Source organism: Pinus tabuliformis, chromosome 6, assembly GCF_031772625.1.
Source record: "Pinus tabuliformis cultivar Carrire ecotype Pingquan chromosome 6, CPIR1, whole genome shotgun sequence".
Classification (NCBI taxonomy): domain Eukaryota; kingdom Viridiplantae; phylum Streptophyta; class Pinopsida; order Pinales; family Pinaceae; genus Pinus; species Pinus tabuliformis.
This window is the reverse complement of record NC_142292.1, coordinates 649,853,984-649,879,330: the sequence shown is the minus strand read 5'-3', so window position 1 is coordinate 649,879,330 and position 25,347 is coordinate 649,853,984. Positions and strand designations below refer to the sequence as shown.

At 34.8% G+C, this 25,347-nt stretch overlaps 1 protein-coding gene across 1 annotated transcript; it reads left to right on the top strand.

The window, feature by feature from the left end:
- The first annotated feature begins 24,879 nt into the window (after positions 1–24,879).
- LOC149260291 (uncharacterized) lies at positions 24,880–25,347 on the top strand. Its single transcript, XM_089457906.1, has one exon. The coding sequence runs from the start codon at positions 24,880–24,882 to the stop codon at positions 25,345–25,347; it is 468 nt and encodes a 155-aa protein (XP_089314032.1).

Sequence of the window (25,347 nt, the reverse complement as noted above, 5' to 3'; positions counted from 1 at the left end):
GGAGACTAGAGGTAGGAAGAGGCATAAACTCCCTAGGATTAACAATGGGTAAGTCCATGACCTTCAAGTTGACTAGCCAGGGGGGTTTGTCATCAAAAGAGTCACGTGAAACAAGCAAAGTGAAAACCCGTGTGGGCAAAGGAACCTGGTCATATTCCATATTGTGATGGAGTTTCTAACCAATGTCAGGAGGGGAAGTCTCTTCCATAACAAGTGGCAAAGGATGCTCACTAACTTGATCAACTTCCATAAGATCAAGCGACACCACCCAAGAATTGGGAGGTCTATGGGTTCCATAGGTGTCGAAATAGATCATATGTATAGGAGCTTTAGAGGATGATGCAATGTCGAGCGGTGTTAATTGAGGAAATACCCCAATAAGAGATGACCTTTTAAACAAGCCCACACCAATGCTCTCATTGAAAGCACCAATTATGTTGTGGAAAAATTCACACACAAGGAGACATTGCTCTGTAACCCTATGGCCCTAGCAAGGTTACCAGACAACAAAATATATGACTAACTCAATCACATATATAAATCCTAATCTATATGCTCAAGCAATCAATCATGCATGTAGCCTCTACACTAAGGGTTTGAGCTCACACCTACAACCCTCGTAGATTGGTGAAGGGTGTTGGGTTTGATGCAGAAATTATATGCTCCAACCAAGAGATATCACCTCCTACAATAGATCTACTACCTGCACACATGCATCACCAAACAAAGACCACAAATAGCCTTCCACAGAAGATGTTAGCTCAAATAAACATTAACATGTATAATCAACCATAAGCATAGATTAATAGGAAGGAACATGTAATTTCATTAATCATGAATCAAATGGTACAATTATACCTTCAACAAATGAGATCCTCTCCTCAAGCTTGTAGCATGGTCTCCTCTCCCAATACAACAGAGCTCTCACGCTATAGTGTGGATACTAGATCTAACCCCCTTTCCTCTTGGTGAGATTATATAGGCTCATTCTATCCTTTGGGAGAATGTATCTATACACCTAGGGGCTTGAGAAGTTAGGAAACCTCTAAAATAATGGACCCCTAGAAAACTCATATGCAAGTGGGTCAAGTTGATCTCTTTGGGAATGGAAAATTCTAGTAACCTTTTTCACAATTATGAGTTTTTTCTTAATTACCTCAATTATGGAATAATTATTATCACATAATTATATATTTTGGAAAAATAATGATGAGAAATTGCTCAATTATGTAATTTCACCCTTTTAACACAGGATAAATCTCACATAAGTAAAAGAAAAGGTGAAAAGGGAATGCATTCTAGCCAACAATTGAGGTAAGTTGAACTTGGGTTTCTCTCACTATAATGGAGTGATAAATAGGATTATAACAAACCTAATTGATCTGAAGCTAACCATGTCACCTGCGAAAATCTATTATATATTTTTTAAAGACGTGCTTCTCTATAAGTATTCAATAATATGATTAGGATTATTTTGATTTCACAAATGATCTTCCTGTGATTTTTTGTTCCAACCTTTAGAGAAGTCAAACAATGATGGGTGTCTCAATATCTCATTAATGGACGAATAAGTTGCAAGTGAAAGAATTGGTGTCATGACATTGTTTTGGAATCTCATGATTGAATCAGGGTTGTAACCTTTGTTTATGGAGATCTGCTAAGTTTAAAGATGACACCTTTCTTGAAGACCAATGTCTCTCTTGATAAGTGTTGGCATGAATATTTGACCTGAATGATGAAATCTATTGCAAAGGAAACACAGGTGTTACATTGGCATTGTGGTTAAAGAGTTTCTTGATCTGAAGCAGGTAGCTTTGAACATTGGAAATAATTACAGAGATGTAAAAAGCAAGGATGATGTAATGATTACTCTGAAGTCTGATCAAATTATTGTTTAAATATGGAATCTTGATGAGTTTGCTAAATCTAGGGTTTGAAAACCTAGCAAGTGTTTGAATAAGAAAGCCCTAAGGTTTGTTAAACCCTAGGATTGTCGATGTTGAAAATGATGAAGTTAAAAAAGAACACAAGGAAGAATGTTACTCAAAATCTTAGGACTGATTATTTATGATTCTGATATCAAAACATGAAAGATGAAGATAAGTGTTACTCATCTAGGGTTCACATACCCTAAACTCAACCTAAAAGATCATTAAGGTTTGGAGTTAAAACCCTAGCCAAAAAATTGTTAACCCTGTCTAGAAAAAATTATTGAAGAAGAAATCCTTGGGCTTATAAATTGATTACTTTCGCTTGAAATAAGAAACCCAATATTTTGGAAGAAATGACATCTAGATGATGGGGTTGATTTGCAGGTTGGATGCAAGAAGGCTAAGATTAACAAGGAATTGCCATGTTCTCAAAAAGATAAGTATTTTGTATTTCTCATATTTTAATTCATTATTAATGTTGTTTTTCTTCTTTTCCTTGCATATCTTGCTTGCTTGTATTTGTTATTCCATGGCCTCCTAGCAAGGATTGCAGGTACATAATGAAGATTGACATGTTGTGGCAATCGTTGATAAGGATGGAAGAACAATGTGACAAGAAGACTCGTGATTGGATGGCCTTTGGACTCAAAGGAAGCATACATGATAAGCCTTATCGAAGCATGTTTTGACCTATGCCGAAAAGAATTCTGTTGTGACTTCCGAGACAAAGTTGGCTAAATGTCTTGAAGAATGATGCTGATCCAAATTTGTTGAAGATGAACTTGTGATTTTTCTTGCTATGTATTGATGATATGTTTTTGAAAAAGGGTTGAGGACTTTTGTGTCCTGTGTAAGAGGGATATGTTCTTGTAAATGCATGAGCCTATTGATATCCATGCTGCTATGGGCTGTGAGTCCATGGACATCATGATTAAAGTTTCAAGAAGTTGCAATAATTTTGATCCTCTAATTGGCTCGTTGAACTAACTGATGCATGGAATTTCTAACTCTATTGGGACTAGATGTATTAAAGACAAAAAAAACACTTATGGGTGTTGCGTTGGTCTAAATTACATAAATTTTCCTATTGCATTTATCATGATTGAAGATGGAAATGCAATTTATTTGTGAAGTAGTTTGGCCTCAGGAGTTGTTTGTTGATCTATTTGATCTTGTGCTGGAATCAATCTTGGTATACATGTCTACTGATGAGAAGGTTGCTAATGTTTGTTTATGTGAGAAACCATGACTAAAGTTGAATATGCATTTGGTTGTTCAACCTATTGTTGTATGCTAGAATTATTGATCGAATGTTGAAATCCACCATGGCTACTTGTGGGATACTTTTCTATTGTTGAGCGGGATACTGACGTTTTCTTCTGTGAGAAGCCTGGAATGGATAAGAACCCCTCTTGGAGAGGAAGCATTGATTGATAGCATCATGAGAATCTTCCTTAGGCATTGGTCATGTAACAACCCCGGGTTAAAAGTTCATGTAATAAAGTTAATAAAGGAAAAAATAAGACCAAGGTCATGGGACATGTATTCCAAGTTGAATGTTGGGAAAAATACCCTTGTGGGCATCACGTGTTATTTATTATGGCTAAGGAAATTGGCAAAAGAAAAGATGTATTATTTGGCATTTTATTTATGAATATAACGGAAAATGGGAGAAAGGGGAGATGAAAGGTCACACATTTGCACGAGAAGGAAATTGAAGAAAATAGAGACCTCAATGAAAATAAGGCTTCTAAGGATCAATTCACAACCTTTTATTAGTTTTAGCTTGGAGCTCTCTCTATTCTCCCAAACTATTTCACACTTAGAGCATCCTTGGAGCACTTTAGCATTAGAGAAAGGAAAGCAAAGGAAGGACAAGAAGGTAAAGGAAAGCAAGGGGAAAGCAAGGAAAAGTTGGTTAAAAAAACTTCAGCTGAAATACTTGCAAGTAACAGGTTGCATGTGTGATTTCCTAGCTGGTTTGTGAATGCATGGTACATGCATGTGTATATTTAGTTCTCTTGTTGTCATTATCATGGGTTTTTGCAGGTGTGACAATAGTTTTAGCCTTGCCTTGTTATTTCTGGATAGTCATGGTGCGATGGGGTCTTTATTTGGTTGAGCTTCAGATTGTCAGGTGGTTTTGGATCGAGTGAGGTGGTCTCAGGAAAATTCCCATAGGGCCTAGGAATCCCTTAACCAGTTTTGGCGGGATTGTGGTAAAGCTTGAGGGTGGAGACAGGAAAATTCCTCAAGGTATTGGTGAAGAAATTATGAGGCATCCAATCTTTTTTTGAGCCTAGTAATCCTTTGACTGGTTTTGGTGGGATTGTTGTAAAGCATGAGGGTGGAGGTGGTTTAATATTCAGGAAGCCTTGGTTGTTTATGTATTGGTTTGCTTATGTGATCTCTTGACCGAATTTAGCAAGATCACGAGAGCATGAGGGTGGAGGTGGTTTAATCTTCGGGAAGCCCTAGTTGTTTTTTCTCTAGTCCCACATTCATTCTTGGAATATGGCACATGGGTGATTAGCTAAAAGAAATATTTGGTTCAACCCAATCTATGGTCGGGTGGTACGTGGAAGTCCCTGACTTGGTTGGATTTTTCATATGTTAATAAGAGATATTTTTCTATTGTATTTCATGAGTAATTTTACTTACTATTATGTGGATTTGATGGTTGTTCTATCATGGTTATTATTTTGGTTATATGTTGGTTATAAGCATGGTTCCATAGCAGGTTCTATTTATGGCTCTTTACATGTTATGATTAGTTGATGAATGGCTAATCAATTCATGAGATAACAGATGTTTTAACAACTATTATGAGAGGGCATTCTAACTTCTTGATAATTCCCAGATAAGTATCAATCCTATGTTCAAATATGCATTCATGTCCTGTAGATTACATGTTCTCAATATGTTTGATGAAATCATTGTCATGGCTAGGTCTAGTTAGGTCAAGTCTTTGATTAAGTTTGGTGTGGATGGTTTTGTCTTGATGTTATTTATCATTCTAGAAAGTATCATTGAGTTTTGGGCATTGGTCTAGAGGTTGACCTGAAATTTAGGCTCACAATCTGGGATCGCACCCTCTGAACTGAGGAATTTGGGTCATAACCACACTCTAATAGGCATATGCATGAGGTTGGAGGCTCTCAACCACATGTAGGCCTTGTCATGCATGCAGTTGGAAGTCCAGGTCACTGAATAGGCATTCTAGCTCAGCGTTTCAGTAATGGGAGTGGTGGTTTGGCTCCTGGGTGTCTTGTAGCTCCTGAGGAAAGTCAGTATGGTTTCAGTTTGTCGATTCCACTCCCTTAACTATACTTAGGAGGTTGAGTCATGTGATAGTATCCCTCAGCTCATGTTTACCCCGACAGGATAATGAAAGTGGGTAAATGTGGTAGGTTGCATTACAGACAGAGAGACCATGATTACAGTCAAGAAGATTATAACTCCCTTAGGTTAATTGACCAAGAGGGCAGTGAGTCTGGTTGGGGAGTTTGATTTTGAGGCCTGAAGTGATCCCTTAGGTTTTTACTGGGAGACCAGTTTGGTCGGGGACACTGATTTTGTGATCTCTCCCTTAGGCAATTGCTGAGAGACCTATGGGTTAGTTAGGGAGATTAATCTTGAGTTCCCTTCCTTGGTTCGTTGACTGAGAGGCCAATGAATTTGGTTGGGAAGGATGAGTTATCTCCCTTAGGTCATGGAATGAGAGACTATATAGTTAAGGATTGAGATAAGGATTCCTCCCTTGGGTCATGGATCAAGAAACCTAGTTTATGATTGGGGAGATGGATCCTATGTAACCATTTCATATGGTTGGAAAGTTTGGCCTCATGAACAATATTGATTGATGGGATGTATTTGATGTTGTGTATCTTTCTTGATGACAAGATGTGTGATCTCTCCCATGGAAGTTGCTGAGAGACCTATGGATTGGTCAAGTAGATTAGTCTTGATAGAAAGATAGACTTGTACATCTAATTTCTCCTTCAGGTGTTTACTGGGAGACCTATGGTTTGGTCAGGGAGATTGATCTTAAGAGAGAATGAAAAGTACCTCCCTAGCTAGAGGGAGTGCTGGAAATATGGTAGCCATGGTTGGTATTTTCATCATGTGAAGAAATAGAAAAATTTGAATTTCGATTATGCCTCCTAAATTGCTTAAGTTGGCCTCCTATTGTTTAAGTCAACTAGGCCCCTTGGAGGCACCCGTTAGACCCCCTTTGGAAGACTATAAATATCTGAACCTCTCCTCCTAATATGGCATATCGATGATCTATTGTTCTGTCTATGTTGTACCAAAAGAGGATGGAGGAGGAGGCTGAAAATCTCAGGGAGACTTGGCAATTATTTCTGGTCAGCTATTATGGTTTTTTTTTTTTTTTTTTTTTTTTTTTTTTTATGTATTGATGAATTTTTTAACTATCTCTCTCTCATAAGGAAATATTTCTAGGTTTTCCCTTTGTGATTTTTTCCTTGGTCTCGGGCCTAATTTTTGTGTCTCTTGTATCATTGTCTCATGGTTACTTTCTATTGCTCTTTCATGTTTATTGGTTGAAATTTTCTTCTATATAACTACTTAATTATATTGGATGTTATGTAATTAAGGCTAACTGATCATTGGAAGTAATTATCTATTGAAAATAATTGCTCTAGCTCATTTTCCCTAGAAATATCAACAGGGGTAACCCAATGAATATAGTTGTACTTGGGCCACAAATGCTTAAGGAAATGGAACAAGAAATTGCTAGAATCAAGTAAAATTTGAAAGAAACCCTAGATAGCCATAAGTATTACATAGTTAAAAGCATAGTGCATATATAATTCAATGTTGGATATCATACCCTCCTCATAATAAATTCAAGTAAGAGTTCCTTAAAGCTTGGAAATTATGCTAATCTAGAACCTGAATATTGTGGGTCATTTAAAATCCTTGATAGGATGGGGCTAGTTGCATATAGGTTGACATTTCCTACTAACATTAGAGCTCACAAAGGGAGAGTTCTAGAGAAAGCCATATTGCATCCCTGGCAAGAAAGTAACATTGCTTTGAAACTTAGCTATATGACAAGTAAGGGTGTAATGGAAACACTTTAGTCTCGATGATGTTAGGTGGAAGTTGGAGGTTGCTATTAAGTAGTACACACATTTTGTTTTGATCCTAATTGCATTAAAGTCGATACTATTCAAAGGAGGAGGGGAACATAATACCATAGTTTTGGCCCCCAATAAGTATTGGATAAAATTATGTATAAATTTTAAATGTGTGGTTAATGACAAGAATCAATCCACGTAACCTTAATTAATGACCCAATTTGTAGATGGTATAAATATGTTAGTATGGGTTCCAAGTGCAGATCTCAAGGCCAATGTCCAATTAGTTAATGGATAAACATGTAGATGTCATAAACATACTCTCTAAGGATGTGTCGTAGGATTACTATAATGTGATCAATATATGAAACTATTAATTTTGAAATGTGATATATATTGGTCCAAGATGGTTCCTGAAGAGCATGAGAGGGGTCATGATTCCTTTATAGGGATAAACAAAGGAGAGGATATTGGAAATTAATCCTATATTACCAAGTGTTGATGCATGAACTCATCTATTTTCTATCATGTACCCTTAAACAAATCCATTCAACTCCTTACACTTAAAGAGTTAATGGTGAAGGTAGGTAGAGGTTAGTGAGGAAGTCTTTCCAATGTGGTTAGTGAGGAATGGGATGAGTACAATCATTATAGGGAAATGTAAGAATACTTCATTCTCCTATCGAAATGGAAATCAACTGTCATTCCTTTAACTATATCCTCATCATTCATTTTATTTTCATTCTCATGTTCATGCCCTCCACTTATGCTACATATCCATTGTTATCTAGGCAAGAAAATATGAAGGTGATGAAAAAAAATGCTATAGAAGAAGGAATTTCAGGCCTTAGATGCTAAATATATGGTTGTAGGTGATAATAGAGATTGGGAAAACTAGTAACCCTATGCCCACTATGCATTTATTATTCATTGGATGCTTGAGAGCTAAGTTTTAGTCTTCCAAGTTAATCCTAGAAATAATTTAGTGGATAGGATTCTTTTTACCGAGATATAAGAGCATTGGAATGGAAGAATCTCCCTAAGGGATCGTCGAGTGGAGAAAGGGAAGATATATTATGTGTTGTGGAGAGCAAGTGGAAAGAGTTACATGGTTGTGTGGACACGCAATCTACTTGGAGTGTTATGTAATGAGGAGGTTCACTAAGCTATGAGAGAAATTAGTTAGGTTGAGTAAGCTCCAAGCTTGTAGCTTGTTTCCTTCACACTGGTAACCTCATAGCTAAGATTAGGGCTCACATCTCCTTGGATACTTATAATGTACTTAGGGGTCTCATTAACAAAGGTCTATTAGGTAGTTATGGGTTTATTATGCTTAGGGTTTCTTAGCTAGTTATAAATAAGGACACAATCCCTCTTCTGATAGGTGTGAAAGATTATTATATTCGAAGCTTAGCTCAAGTGAACAATAGTGGATTCCTTTGATAAAAGTATCATTTGTAAGTTGTTTCCCCACCTTAAGGGTTTTTATATTAATAATGTGTGTAGAACTCCTATCTTATTATTAGATATCTTGTATGTGATAGCAATTTCATATCTAAGTTACATAATGAGCAGCATCAAAGCCCTTTATTCGACCAAAAAATGATTTTTTTTCTTTTTTGTAAATCTTTAAAGGGAAAAATAGGATTGTGGACTATAGATTGATTTTCGAAACGTTTTGTGTGCAATATGAATAAACTACTTGTAGATATAATTTCCTCTTAAAATGATAGCCAAGTTCCAAGAAAAATCCTCTAAATCGAAGTCCAGGTAGTGCATTTATTAGTAATTTTAAATTAGTTGTTTTAGGGCCTTTCCAGGGATGGCCTTGCATTTTTCAGATCAATTTTATTTTAATATTACACCTAGATTGCAATCAAACCAATCCCAACTGATGCATAATGGTTGTGGCATTTCATATTGTGGTCATACTAGCCAACTAGAGAAGTATCACCAAATTTATGATAATTTTACAATAGCCTCATTGAAAAGTAAGTTATTTTTATAAACCCTAGTTTTTGTTGAAGATTTTTTTTCCAAGCAAAATGTTTTTAAGGAAAAATTTGACGCCCTAGTAATAAAGAATATATAGAATGGATAAAATATGGACATCCACCATTTTGGAGACTATTCCTTCCATTAATTTAAAGGATGACGCTAGCATATGGTATGGACATAAGCATGGTGAGATGAAGATAGTTTCAGATGAGGAAATGAGAAACTATTCTTAGATAGAGGGTCTCATGCCAAGAAGAAGGATAATGAGATCTATAGGGGTTTATTTTCATGCAATAATTTCATATTACAAATTCATGAATGTATTTAACAAGAGAAGGCCATTGTTTTTATTAACCCCAATGCATGATTGCATCAATATTAACTTGGCTAAAACATTACAAGCTTCAACATAGCATATTAAAAGTGCACATATTTAGGGTGATAATGTTCAAATTTTTAAAGATGTGAAGCTCACCATGGATAAATATATGTTGCACCAAATTTGCATGCTACATATATGAATGATGTGCATGATATTCTTAGATATCCTTGGTTGGAATCAATTTGCATAGTTAATATTAATGTGCAAAACAAGTTTACAAAGTTTTGATACTTGAGAAAAGGAAAATTATGCTATAGGATATGCCTCTTAGTAAACAAGAAAGGCCCAAGGGGGCATATGAATTAAGTCCATACAAGGGAAAATATTGCAATACCAACTGATGCATTAGATGAAAAGTCAAAGATTGAAGCTATAGAAGCACATGAAGAAAATCCCTAGGAAGGGCATAAAAGGAAGAAAATGTTGAGCTAAATTAATTAAAAAAATGTCATGAGTCCAAACAAGAAGAACTAAGAACTAAGTTTGATGTGTATTTCTACCCACACCGCCCAGAGAAATGAAAAGCATCAAAGCAAGGATGTGACCCTGAACAAACTTATTAGAAATCAAAATTTTACCAAAAGGGAAACCAGAGGAGGAGCACGTGGAGGCATAACAACAATACATGGATATATTATAGTAGCATAAGAAGGAGCAATTAGAATCTAGATCAAGGTGACGGGAAGTAATTAGACCCCATGTTCAAATTTCACTAGGATTGATAGATACTTATGCTTGACACTAGTTCACTATATGTCTTAACCAACCATAATGTGCCTGAGGGGGATAATATATGATTCCTATGGAGGTACTCAAATGGGATAACAATGGATAGGTGGCATGTTGCAAAAACAATAATTGCAAAAAAGTTTACTAGAAAGTTCCACATACTAGAAGGTTCCTAGGAGGTTAGATTGAATTATATAAAGAGCAAAAGCAATGTACTGGGGGCATTGTGAAGAATATTACAATTGTAACAAACATGGCTCATGGATGAATTTCCTTCCCTAAGGAATAATTCATGGTGTTTCCTTAACTCATGGGTTTCTACACAATTCATGTGTTCATTATTTTGTTCTCTATTATGTGGATCTATTATATTCAAGTTAATGTTTATAATATATTTTCAAATCTATTAAATACACTACCATATGGTTTGTTAGAAAAAATGACCATTTTCTACTAAAATACAAGTGTTTTATCTTTGTTTATATCTTTGCATTTAAATGTCACTTTCAACTATATAAATATATCTTTGCATGCTATGTGTCTAGATGCAATTAGGAATATGGACATTTATTGCCCCGATTCCATATTATTTAACACTTCAATATTTTGTTGCATTTTATTATTTAACACCATGCATGTGTTTGAATAATTATGGGGCTCTAGTGGAGACTTTCTTTGTGGGGAAATGGTGTCTCGAGGGTTGGAGTTTTAAAGAACTAAATGTGGCTACCCATGGTATGGCTAAGAGTGTATGATGGGTATGTCACAACATCAATATTCAACAAACAAATATTTTCATATGAAACACTTAGAGGACCATGAATATAAATAAAATAAACTTTTAGTATAAAATTTCCCACGTGAATTCACATTGTTGTCTATTAAACAAAGGATAAGTTCAATGGAAACATACACATAAAAGGAATAAAGGATAAGTTCAATGAAAACATACACATAAAAAGGAATAAATGTGTAGAAAATTATGATTTAGGACTTCCTATACAACCAAAAATAAATAAATTGGCCACAACATAGCGCATTTGAAGCCCTCTCACCTTGTCTAAACTGGGAAAAAAAGCCATCAATAATCTTCTTCACTTTCTTGCAAAACTCTTATAAAATGCAGTAAGTTTTTTTTTCCAAATTCCAAAAACTCCCAAACCCATTATAACACATTAGAGTTTCCATAAATTTAATAATTATAAAATGCAGTAAGCTTTTTTTTTCCAAATTCCAAAAAATCCCAAACCCATTATAACACCTTAGAGTTTCCATAAATTTAATAATTATAAAATGCAGTAAGCTTTTTTTTTCCAAATTCCAAAAAATCCCAAACCCATTATAACACCTTAGAGTTTCCATAAATTTAATAATTATAAGAAAGATAAAAAAACTTCATGACCCTATATAGTTAAGTCAAGATAGATTGACACAAGCAAATACCATAATGGATTAAACCTTCGTCTCACAAAAGAAAAAGTTATCATCAATTTCATTATACCATATATTTTGAGTAAGGATTCTTTAAAGTATTGCAATTCTCTGCTGTTAAAAAAAGTATAGTTTAATATTTCTGGTATGTTAAATTGTTTCGATATTATTTGTTATTAAAAATAATATTTATATTCTAAATATTTAGGATAAATTTTATATTTTTATTTGTATTGATTATTTATAATATATATTATATTATAATATAAAATTTAAAAATAGATGGAAGGATAATATTTTTTTTTATAATCACTTTGAATTAATTTATTATTAGTTTAAATTTTTGAACCTTTTAAGTATTATAGGAATTAAGTATTAAAAAAACAACAATAATTGAGATACTATTCTTTTGGTATATAATTTCAATAAGTGATCTTGGTTTTCGGTATATAATTTTATGGAGTGATTTTGTAGGGTGAGAGATTGAAATGGAGATGAATAATAAATTAAGTTTGTTATTATAATCAGAAAAGTAAAATGAAGAGTAAAATATAAAAATAATTATGAAAATTTATATTAGGAAAGAGATTAATTTTTTTATTGATTAAAAAATTATATTATAATTAGTATTATTAATTAGTTTTACAATTTTTAGTTGATATATTGCAACTTTAAAAATAAAAAGAGGAATAAGATATCTTATTAAGCTAATAATAATTTGAATATTTAGTTTATAAAGATGTACAAATTCTATTTTTTTAAATTTGATTTGAATTTATGATTTTCAAAGAAAAAGTATATATTCTTGACCATTAAACCCACTCAACCTATAACATATTATATGCATCACTTTTTATCAACTAGTGGTTTTGACTAAAATTAAAATCTTAGTAATATGTAAAAAACATTAATTACACATTACTTATTATGGTATGGAAGTGGATATTTAGATTACACAAATATAAAATATAAATTTAAAATTACTGTCTCTCAAGGTGGAAGTACATTAATTGCATATTACTTATTAGTCCCTGCAAATGCATGATTCTAGCAATCTATTTGTATGTTGACCATTATTTGTTTAGCATTGACCAATACAACTTATAATGTTTAACTTTGAAAAACAAATATTTGTTTTTCAATATCATTGCAAAAAATATTTTTCAAACCTTTGATTGGATTATAAATTTAAAGGTCTTATGGTAGCCTTTGCACCATGTGGATAACTGCCTCAAATTTTTCTCCCATAATTTTTAGATGCAGTTGCAATATTTATTTTGGTATGGACGTGTATATTTAGATTACATAAATACAAATTTAAAAATTAAAGTTACTTTTTCTTTCAAGGTGGAAGTTTCCAATTAGTATTGAGAATATGTATTATTTATTGAATTTAGGCTTCTGTGATCCATATCAAGTTTTTTGAGGTGAGTTTTCGGTGAAAATCACATCAAAATTCATTTTTCGATGCGTTTCGAACCAACAAGTGTGGTTCATTGTCAGGACAAGATGAAGAACCAGATCATGGCTATAAGTTAAATAGAGAGAGCAGATCAATCTAGCCGTTGATTGATCTGCTCTCTCTATTTAACTTATAGCCATGATCTGGTTCTTCATCTTGTCTTGGCAATGAACCACACTTGCTAGTTTGAAATGAAGAACCAGATCATGGCTATAAGTTAAATAGAGAGAGAGAGAGCAGATAAATCTAACTATTGATTGATCTACTCTCTCTATTTAACTTATAGTCATGACCTGGTTCTTCATCTTGTCCTGGCAATGAACCACACTTGCTGGTTCGAAATGCATCGACAAATGAATTTTGATGTGATTTTCGCCGAAAACTCTCCTCATAAAACTTAATATATATTATTGGTTATTATGATAAAATGTAGATTGACTCATTTGTATTATTTGAGGAAAACCATATCACTTTAAATAACATATTAGTGATTTGTAAAAAAACAAACTTCCAATTATACTAAAATACATTTAGATCTTGGATTATTAATCTATTTTCTTATATCTAAAAAATAAACTTTCAACTAATCAAAAATAATTTTAAATCTTACTCTAAAACCAAAATATATTTTAGTTTAAATAATATTTTTAAAAAATCACTCTCCCATACTCATCATTAAAATTAGAACATTGAAATCATATAGTTCAAATAGCATTTATCTTCTCTTCCCTATACGATTTGATTACATTAACCTTTTAATTAATATCATTAACAAATTAGAAAAGTAAACCATTATGACTTATGTAATATATCCCCATCCTTTATAGTGCACCCGTGATGTGAGCTGACCATACTCTATGGCATCATTTGCTTTGATGATAATTCTAACCCATAGTTGAGAAGAGAGAATTTTGGGAAAACGGAATGATTACTATTTACCTTTCATAGTTCCTTTATATTATATTATATTAAAAAGCACCCTTCGTGTGAGTGAAACCTATTCCATGACATCATTTTGATCGATTGGATAACAATGAATCAAACACATAGTTGATAATAAGAAGCTCTCAAAAAAATTGAATCATAATTGAGAAAAATATGTATAGTATTATATTGAGACAATATAAAGAGTACATATGAGATACAGCAAGAGCTAAACAATTCTTTGCGATCATATGGAACCAAAATCTTATAAATATAGGGCCATCATCATGAAAAACAGAAAACATGGGTATAGCAAATAGTATGACAAACTACAAGGAACTAATTCAGATGTAGAAAATACTAAAAGCCAAAAAGAGAAAACTGTGTAACATATCTTGATAGGGAAGAAAGCAAAAATGTTCAGATCATATTCCCGGGATGAAGAAATCCTGGATGTAGCATGTACGGTCGTCCACAGATATCATCAAGGACCAAGCACCAGGCTCAAGAGACAGAGCATCCTTAGACAGATGGTCCGCCTGATCATTAAGGGAGCGGGGAATGTGCTTGATAGATGGCTGAACTAAATTATTCCAGAAATACATAATTCGATTTATCCATCCAAAAAGATGTGGGAAATTGATATGGCAGGCACCCCTGACATGGTCAATCATGACTTTCGAGTCCCCAAAAATAGAAATGTTATGAATCTCCATAAACACGCAGAAAGCAAGCAATCCATCTAAAGCCCTTGCCTCAGCCAGGCTGTTAGTACCTCTCCCCACGTTCCATGATAAAAATATTGCAACTTCTCATCCATGATTATATGAACCCCGCATCCACATATATTGAACTATTCGGCCCCATCAAAGAAGGCCGCGGGCAGAGTATTGAGAGGGACTGTCTCGTCAATTTTTCGTTGCACATCCTTCTTAGGTTCCTTGACAAGCAGCATATCGTGAGTGGCTAAAATATGTTGCAAAGAAGACATCAGAGGCTCTTTAGACTCCTGGAAGATCTTGGCGTTCCTCCATTTCCATAAATACCATAAGACATAATTGCTATTTACTTGAGATAATCACTACCACCCCAATTAGGAGTTCATTTTGGTTGTGTATTCCTGCATTTTCAAGGGTGGTTATATATATAATTTTAATGTTAAGGAATGAAATATAAATATCGATTTTTGTTGAGTTTTAATTGGGAAATTTTAAATTTTAATTTTAATTTTGAAGAAAGTTTTTAATATTAAGTATTAATTTTTTTATAATATTTAAATTATATTTAGAAATTGGTTTTATGATATATAAATTATGTTTAAAAGTTGTTTTTTATTAGGAGATTCTAATTTGTATTTATAATATACTAAAGAGAAGTTTATAGATAACATTATTGTGATAATGGATATTAACATGAAATGAAATTATTGAATTTTGCAACACTTGATGTGTATGTAAGTTTTTTAAACTTATGGATAATTTGTTTTAGGATGATTGATTATTGAACAATAATATACTAAAGAGAAGTTCATAGATAACATTATTGTGATAATGGCTATTAACATGAAATGAAATTATTGAATTAAGTAAGTTTTTTGAATTTATGGATAATTTGTTTTGGGATGATTGGTTATTGAATAGATGAAAGGTAATTCTATTTTACTAATAAACAATATTAAATTTTTGAAAATTGATGATGATTGATATGATCTTTATAATATATTGTATCTTGTTATTTATTATATAGATGTGATATTTAATTTTTTTTCGTTTTTTCTTATTAATGATTAAGTTTTATTGAAAATGATTGAGAAAAGATTTCAGTTAGAACTAAAGTCTTTGATTAAAACACTAAACCATACAACCATTCAAATTTATTAAACTTATAACTAAAACCGTTTGAGTCACCATTATTATTATGCTCTTTCTAAAACTAAAAAACTCATTAACATTAAAAAAAAAAAAATAACAAAAAGACAAATAAGTAATTATGATAACAACCTAACTTAAAAAATTAGCCAACCCCTACAAAGTTTCATCTTTTCTCTTTAAACACAAGCAAGCAAGTACATAGCTACCTAGCTGGCTAAGCCAATTTTATAATTAAGTGTTTTTTGGGGACCTAGACACTAATCATCCATCACACTCAACAATGTTTATGCTATTAATTAATGAAAAATAAAATAAAATAATGAAAAAATAAATAAGTTAGTAAAAAAACCATTTTCCTTCCTGAAATGAAGATAATAGACCTACGTTTGAGGCAAACCTCGAAATCTACTCCAAAAGTTGGTCTATGTTTTGAAAATCTTCCTGTCATAACTTTTTGGTCCACGAAATAGGCTAAAAGTCCACTTGAGTATCTTTTATGAATTGGAAAAAGAAAACCCACACTTAGTTTTCATGCAATGGAGGTGGAGGGTAGCATTTTAGTGGCTTAGTCCCTTGGAGGGTAGCATTTTAGTGTTTTAGTCCCTTATAAACCTTATGGTAAAGCATTCCAAGTAAGTTTAAATTGTGCCTAACATTATATTTGGCAAGATTCTCATTATTTAAAAGCACAGATTCCCATAGTACATTAACATTAATGAAATGAGGGGCTACAATATTTTACAATTGCACTAAAGCCTGTGTTCATAATTGTCCTTTATTTTATAGCTCTAAGTTAGTTCTGTTTTCCTTTTGTTGGAAAGGCACTTAAGCAAATAAACTTCAACATTTCTAAGATAAATTAGCTAAATCAAAAGAGTGTCTATGTGTATGGAGGGTCATATAATTTACTCATAGTAAATGGTTGGTTTTTATGTTTACGAAAAATTTTATTTTTCCAATTATAATGTAAAATGATTAAAAATAAAATTTTATTACAAAGTATAATATTTTGGTAAATTTCACTAATCCTTAATATGTAATCTGTAAAATATTTGGAAATACATTTTTGTTTGAAAATATTCAAAATTTTAATAATTTTATATATTTTTTATAAATTTATAACAATTTTTCAGGTGAAATTATTTCATTCCATAAAATTTGAGCCAATCATCTAAAAAAAATATGAAAATCAGCAACAACAACAAAAATAAAATTGGAAAAAACATGAAAAAATAGCCCATTTGCAAAATTTAGTCCCTAACATTTTCCTTTGCTATAATGAGTAACAACAATGACAACTTAATCACAAGTGTAATTTAGCAATGGCATTTCATATGCATTGATTAGTATGAGAATAGAACCTACATGTAATGTACTTCTTAAAGAAACCAAGAAGCAAGTTTTATAAGCTTAAGGTATAATTGACAAGGTATAGTAGAGCACTTGATCATATTACATAGAAGTAAGATTTTTAATCTTAGAGTATTACTAACAAGACATTGTTGATCATCCAAATGTGTTCAATGGAAAAAATAAGTCATCCATCCAACCCCCAACTTCTGTGTGTTAGAAAAATATTAACCTTAGTTTTTAATACAAGCATGTAGACTTTCACAATGTATTTAGTTGTCTATATGTGATTTTGGATTTAATCTTGTTAGAGATTCATTGGACTTCTTCTAATGCAGCAACAATTTAAAAATACATATGAACAACTTAGGATTGAATCTAAAAAGCTTAGCACTTGACATAAATTAGTGCTTATTTTCATTAATATATTCTCATATTGACTTGGGAGGCATGCAAGAAGATGTTATTGCTACAACAAAGCAGCTCCATGTTGGCTTAGTCTCATTGAGACATGGGAGATCCATGTTGGCACATTCTCACCATGAGATTTGGAAAATTTACATGATTTCGCAACAACTTGGAAAACTTTATAATGATAAGCCAAGCATTTTCACCATGACTTGGTAGGTTAAGGTTTACATTAGAAATATTTTCTCTATGATTAGGAAAATTTACATAATTTCACTACAACTTTTAAAAAATTATAATGATAGGCCAAACATTTTCATTGTAATTTGAGAAATCAATCTTATTATGACTGTTTCTGCACGTGGCCTCCACCAATAAACCACTGTAAAGCGCGTGCCAACAGCCATGTATCTACAAGTTTGGTTGTTTTGTCTCATTAATGAACTGATGACTTCGCATTTAATGTATATGGTCCCCACCTCAGGTATGTAGTGTGTCAACACTGGAATACGATCTACAACGTTCTATCTAGGTCTGCCACGGCTTCTCATGAACCATTAGCTTGTTTTGTTTGCCTCCACACGTCGAGACCTTTCGGGACACAGGTTTGTAAAAGAATGTCGTCTATTATCTAATTAAATCAAGTTTTTTCAGTGTCATAAGGTTTTTTCTCTGGCTCCCTCCTCTAGAGGATAGCGTCTTTCCTTTCTCTAACACAACCATTCTTCTAGTTTTTCTTTCACTATCTTTTATGGCCTGAACCTTAGCTCCCAATAGACAATGGTTATTCTATGAGTTTATGGTAGTTTTTTTAGAAGTCTGAGGAGGCGTCATTACTTCATTTGATACAGCCTTTCTTCTAGTTTTATCTTCTGTTATTTTCTTGCCTAGAACCTTTGTTTCCCCATAAACAATGGTTTTTCTCTGTTAGGCTGTTTACACTACATCCCCTGGGTATAGTTAGCATTTTCAAGAGTTTTTGACAAGGCGCTTAGTTCTAGTGGCTTCGGTGGTTCTGGCTTCTCCCATTCTCCTGAGGGCTATGCGCGGAGCATGAGGTAAGTAGACCAAAAACCTGCTCTAAAATGCATATAGCTTTTACGTATAAAACTTTATAAAGGGCGATTTTCTGAATATCATGTTTTTACTTTCTGGTTATGTATACCATGGATATTTAGACATGACCTTAGTCTGGTTAGATTTGTTCTTTCAAGGTTCTATATTGTTAATAAAGGAGGTCCTCTCTACAAATTTTCCTTGCATGATCTTTACAAAATTCTGTATCATTTCCCACCCCTGTGTATATTTTCGTTGTAAGATAGGTCATTGTTGGTGCAAGTGTTTCGGCTGTGTCTGTTGTTGTCCCGATTTCTCTTAATATCGACTGTTTTGCATTTTTCTGGGAAACCTTCGTCTCCTCCTCCCTTGTCTGTCTGTAGGTATCCTGGATCTTTTTCTATAACAATTGTCTCAGAACGGGCTACAGTTTTGGTTTTCGGTTTCTATTTCCTGGTCTCGGCTCCTCGGCGTCGGCCGGAAGTTCTGGTCTTTCCAGTGCCGCTTTCCTTTCCCAGTTCTTCTGTCAAAAGATACGCGGGGAGGAAGGTGCTGGAAGGCAACAGATGGAACGGTTGGCATGCGAAGTTATTTTCATCCGTCGTCAATTTATCTCATCTACTATCATTTTCCGAGATAATATTTCTAATTAATGTTAGCAGGGTCTCTCATCAGCTAATTGTACTTACAGGAAGACTTTTTCCTTTCTATGAAGGATTTCCCATAACATTGCATAGATCCTGTCAGTTTCCCCTATATAAATAAGCCCCTTCCGTACTTTCTACCACTTGCCTTATCTGGCTTGCATACGTTCTTCTGTCTCCCTTGCTTTTTGTGTCTCATTTTGGACTATCCACTTTTGTACTCCGTCGTATAGTCGTATTGCTGACGTAAATTGTGATCTTCTCACGGCACACATGGAGATCCTCTCCGATGTGTCTGCCTCGTCAGCTTTAGTGCGGGCCACTATAGAGGCAGAAAAGGCATATGGTGGCTTCACTTGCTAGGAGGGATGGCAATATGTGTTGGAAAATACAATTATCCCTCCATCTTCCCTGGCGGCACGTGAAATAGAAGGTGGCGGAGATGATTTCCCGCGATGTAGGAAAAATCAGCATCCCTTGAAAACCTCTCCCCCCCTTCTGCGTGTAATCTTGACAGTGTCTTCCTTGCTGATAGAATTACAAGTCTTCAAAATAGAGCTCTGGTAGGTCGTTGGCACTTTCTGGATATGGAGGATTCCCAGATGCGTTTATGGCTGGGAAAACGATGGAATGGCTTGTTGGGATATATTCCTACTATTGTAAGATTAATGAAAGACTGGTATAGTTTTCATTTTCTAAATGAGAAAGATTTGAAGACTATTCTTTCTCTCCCTTGGGTTCAGGGGAAGAGATTTTTAGCTTTACATCAATGGTATATAGGATATAACCCGCTAAAAAATACTCCTTCAAACAACCTTATCTCGGTTAAACTTCTAGGGCTTCCTATAGAACTACGGACTCGAGAGACTTTGTCTGATATTGGGAATGTAATTGGAAAATTCGTTTATGTTGACCCTAAGTGTGTGGGTGCCAAGGATAAAAGAGTTGCTTGGATTCTTATAGAAAAAGAATACCACGGGGGTTTTCCTGATCATATCGAGCTTCTATGGGAGGATTTAAATCTGCGTCAGAGACTGGACTTTTGGGGGGTACCATTTCAATGCTCTTCATGTCATAGAACAGGTCACCTAAAGGAAATTTGTCCTTTTCGTCGAGGGGAGAGGAAATTTGAAAGGAAATACAAATCAAATTTTCCGGATAGCAAGCGGAGGGACTCTGTAGGGGGTAGAGTTTCATCTATTAGCAGGTCTCCTTCATCAGGTATGGCTAAATCATTCTCTCCTTTTCTATCTCCTTCTTCGAAGCTTTGTGGTTTCCCTTGGAAGAGTCATCGCTCTTCCTCGTTATCTCCTAAAAAGTTATCTTCCAATGGTAACGAATCAGTCCCCCAGAGTTTTTCTTTTCCTCATGAGCCTTATCCGAGTAGAGAAGTTCCCTTGCCATCTTCAATTCCTCATCCCTTGGCAAATATTCCATCTACTTCTCATATTACATATGTTCCATCATCCTCTCCCTCCCCTAAAAAACCAAACTCTCTCTCAAAAGGGAAGGGTCTTTGCTCTGACAAAACTCCTCCATCCTCATCTCGGAAAGATATTAGCCTTGTTGGGATCCCTCAGAATACAAAAGGAAAACTTCCATGCATATATGTTACTCCCCCAAACTCTCCAGTTACTTCTCCTACAAATTCTGTAAGAAGTGATTTGGACATCCTTCTGAAGAAGAAATCTCTGGACCTCTATCCGCTTACTATTCATAAGCCTGGAATCGTCTCTTCTCCTCATATCAGTCCAAATTCCGCAAGGAATATCACGATTAGAAGAAAGCATAGTAGAGGTTCCAAACACTTTCGGGGTAGAACAGAAGTCTCTATTTGGAATATGGATCAAACATTGATAGATATTCCTATAATCGACCTCTTAGAAAATGGGCCCCTTAGAGAAAGAAAGGTCAGGGATTGCCTAACATGACTCACATTATTTCAATGAACATAAGGGGTCTAGGGGCAATCCAAAAATTTTTAGCCCTCAAGGAGATTCTCACATCTAATCTTCCCAATACAATTCTAATTTAAGAGACAATGCATGCTGATGATGTCTCTATCAGATATTTCTGGCGTATGTTTCCTCTATGGTATATTGTAGCAACTGATGCAAGTGGTTTATCCGGGGGACTGGTAATACTATGGAATCCGTTATGGATATCGGCGAAGGTGTATAAATGTTTTGCGGGATTCTTTTGCTTGCAAATATCCGGGGTTTATCTGCCTCCATGCATGTGTTAAATATATATGCCCCGTATAAGAATCGACGTCCTTTCTGGAATAGGTTTTTGTCCTCGGAATATTTGGAACTAGACTGTCTCCTCATAGGGGGAGACTTAAACTATACTTTGTGTAGTGACGAAGTCTGGGGAGGCGGTAGGAAGGTGGACCCTCTAGCTGGTTTTATTAAAGGAGCTATCCTCCATCACAATATGATTGATATTTCCCCTCAACTAATGGGTCCCACATGGGACAATGGAAGACTTGGTGCTTCCTATCTCGCCAAAAGACTAGACAGGTTTTTGATATCTGACAATCTGATGGTCCGTATGGGTAGGCCAATATCTAATATCATTAACTGCTTTATATCTGACCATAGACCAATATCTTTACAATGGGGAAATAGGAGTTACAAGAAGGGTCTTCCTTTTAAATTCAATAGAGTTTGGCTGGAGGACGAGGAGTTTAATGATCTTGTTAAGAATTTTTGGCCAACTAGCTGTCCGAAGGGGAATTCATCTCCATCCCAATCCTTTTTGGATAATCTGCATGATCTAAAGGTAAAGGTTAAGGCTTGGCAGAGGCAAAAGGAAAAATTAAATAGGGATGCTTTGAAAGAGATACAAGAGAAGCTGGATGCTTTGGCAGACAAATTGAAAGAAGGAAATATCTCCCTGCAGGTTCGCAGTAGAATAAATGAATTGGAAAAGAAAAGACATAAAATTCTTGCAATTGAGGAAGCTTCTTGGAGGTTGAAGAGCAGGGCGTTATGGCTGAAGGAAGGAGATAGGAACACAAAGTTCTTCCACAGATTTGCAAACAATAGGAGGGAAATAAACTCTATTTGGGAAATCAAATCTGAAAGGGGAGTTATGCTTCACTCTCAGGAGGAAATTTCTAAGGAGGTAGAGGCTCATTTTGGAAAATCATACAAAAGGGACAAAAATTGTAGGATGGAGGACATTCTATGGGGAATTGATCCTTTCCCCACTATGTTTGACAATGAACAAAATAATGCTTTTTTCCAGCCTGTGTCTGAAGATGAGCTTTTTCAAGTTATGAAGTCTTTCAAAAAAGATAAAAGTCCTGGCCCAGATGGCTGGACCATTGAATTTTACATCCATTTCTTTGAATTACTCAAGAAAGACATCCTGGCAATGGTGGAGGAATTGAGGCTGAAGGGGCTTTTCCATTCCCATATCTCATCTACTTATATAGCTCTCATTCCTAAAAAGAAAAAAGCTACTGCTTTCTCAGACTTTAGACCAATCTCTCTTTGTAATGCAATATACAATATTTCCTCCAAGATCATTGCTAACAGAATCCATGGCATTTTGTCTAATTACATATCAACAGAACAACATGGTTTTCTTAAGAATATGAATATCATTGAGGTTGTGGCCAACACACAAGAGTGTTTACATACATTACATACCAAAAAGCTGGATGCAGCCATCCTTCAATTAGATTTAAGGAAAGCATATGATAGCCTTGATTGGGGCTTTCTAAGATGCATTTTATGCAAGATAGGACTAAAAAACGAACGCATAAGTTGGATCATGGCATGTGTGGAGAATGTCAACTTTGTTGTCCTTATAAATGGCCTTCCTACAAATTTTTTCTTAGCCGCCAGGGGTCTTCGACAAGGATGTTCCCTGTCCCCTCTTCTTTTTATCCTTGCAATGGACTCCTTAAGTCTACATATTAATAGAGCGGTTAAAAATAACCTATATAGGCCTATAAAGATATGTCTTGGGATCTTTATTTCCCAGAGTTTATTTGTGGATGACATCATGTTGTTTGGTATGCTCTGCAGATTTTCTTGGGAATGCATACATGGTATTCTAAATAATTTTCAAAGAGCCTCAGGAATCCACATAAATGAAGGCAAATCTTCTTTCTTTTTTGATGTTGAAGACAGGGAAACTATGGTTTTTCTGAGTACTCTGTTTAATATTGGAACAAAACCAATAAAAGATGGCTTTAAATATTTGGGTTTTCATCTCAAACCTACAGGTTACAAAAAAGTCGACTGGATGTGGTTGTCTGATCGTTTCAACAAAAGAATAGAAGGATGGGAGTTTAAGTGTCTTGCCATAGCAGGCAGAGCGGTCCTCGCTCAATTTGTTCTGGCTCAGCTGATAGTTTATTGGGCCCATTTATACTATCTCCCTTCTAGAGTTATTTCTATATTGAACAGACTCATAGCAAATTTTATATGGGGAGGTAGTAAAGAAAAAAGCAAATTCCACCTGACTAGTCTTTTGAATATTTCCTTTCCAAAAGTTTTGGGAGGTTGGGGAATTATGGACATTAGGTATTTTGGTAAAGCCCTCTTATGTAAATCCATTTGGAGAAGCATAAATGGGGATAGTTTTTGGGTCTCTACCATCAGAAAGAAATACATGGGGAATAAAGGCCTCATACACTGGTATAGAGAAGGTACACTCGGAAAATCACATGGATCTGCAATTTGGCAGAGCTTTCATAAAGTTCAATCCTTTTTCCTCAAAAATCTCTTTTGGAATGTCCAGAATGGCAGGGATGTATATATTAGATATGATCATATCTTAGGCTTGGGGGAGAGTCTTATCATTCCTACTCCCATCATATTGCTCTTCACAGGAATGGGATCTTTACATGGAGCCAACTAATAGAAGAATGGCAAGGAGGCATTCCTATATGGAAGGATCTGCATGATTTGGGCCTTAGCGATGAACTAGCTCAGAAATGGGTCACTATCATGATGTCTATGAGATGCTCTGGCATATGTAGATTTGAAGGGAAGGACTATCTAACATGGAGGGGGATTAAGGGGTGGGATGATATTAAAGTCAAAGATATCTATTTAGTTCTGGTGAAATCTATTCCTTACCCTTATCAGAACATCTTTCCTTTATCACTGTGGAAAACAGGGGTGCCAAACAAAATTATATATTTCTCCTGGCTCGTATGTCACAACAAAAATCTAACTTGGGAGAATCTACAAAAAAGGAACTGGCCAGGACCAAGTATATGCCTATTATGCAAAAAAGGGGAAGAAAACATCAATCATATTTTCCTCACATGTAGCTATACTTATCAGTTATGGAGGGATTTAGCAACGTTCTTTGGTTTGTGTTTGGTGGATCACACAACTATACAAGAGGCTTTATGCTGGTGGAGCTCGCAGAATGTTTCTTACAGATCAATTCCTCTTCTCCTCTTATGGACAGTTTGGAAGCGAAGGAACAAATCTATATTCCGAGATGGGAGAGAAGAACAAATGCCTGTTTTTGAGCAGATCATTTCTTTGTACAATTTTATCCCTAAGAGGCTGTCCACAAGCAAATAAAAAATTACAGTGCATCAGAAGAAGATTTCAATGAGTTATCCGCGAGCTTTTTTCGACGGAGCTGCTCAACGGGGTACATGTGCATGTGGTGTTTTCATATCAATGAACGAAGATATACATTTATCCATTCACTGGAATGGTGGTAATGGTTCAAACAATAAGGCCGAAGCAATCGCATTGGCGGGCCCTCTTCAGTTCAGCACCTTCCTGAATATTCAAATGCTTCAGATTCATGGGGATTCCAAAATCATAATAGAACAGGCTTCTGGGAAATTATCCAACAAGAATCCTATGTTATTTGGATGGATGAACATGATTAAAATGTTATGGAATAGCAAACCGGACTACTCAATCAATCATGTGGACAGGTCACTGAATTCTCGAGCGGACGACCTGTCAAAGAAGGGCCTTGCTATACAGCCTGGTTCATGGAAAATGGAGGTACAAATGCAAGCTACAACATATCAGATAGAAGATTTCTCCCTTTCGGGTACCTAG

Coding starts and splice junctions, on each gene's coding strand:
- LOC149260291 (XM_089457906.1), top strand. CDS start 24,880: ATGAGTTATCCGCGAGCTTTTTTCGACGGAGCTGCTCAACGGGGTACA.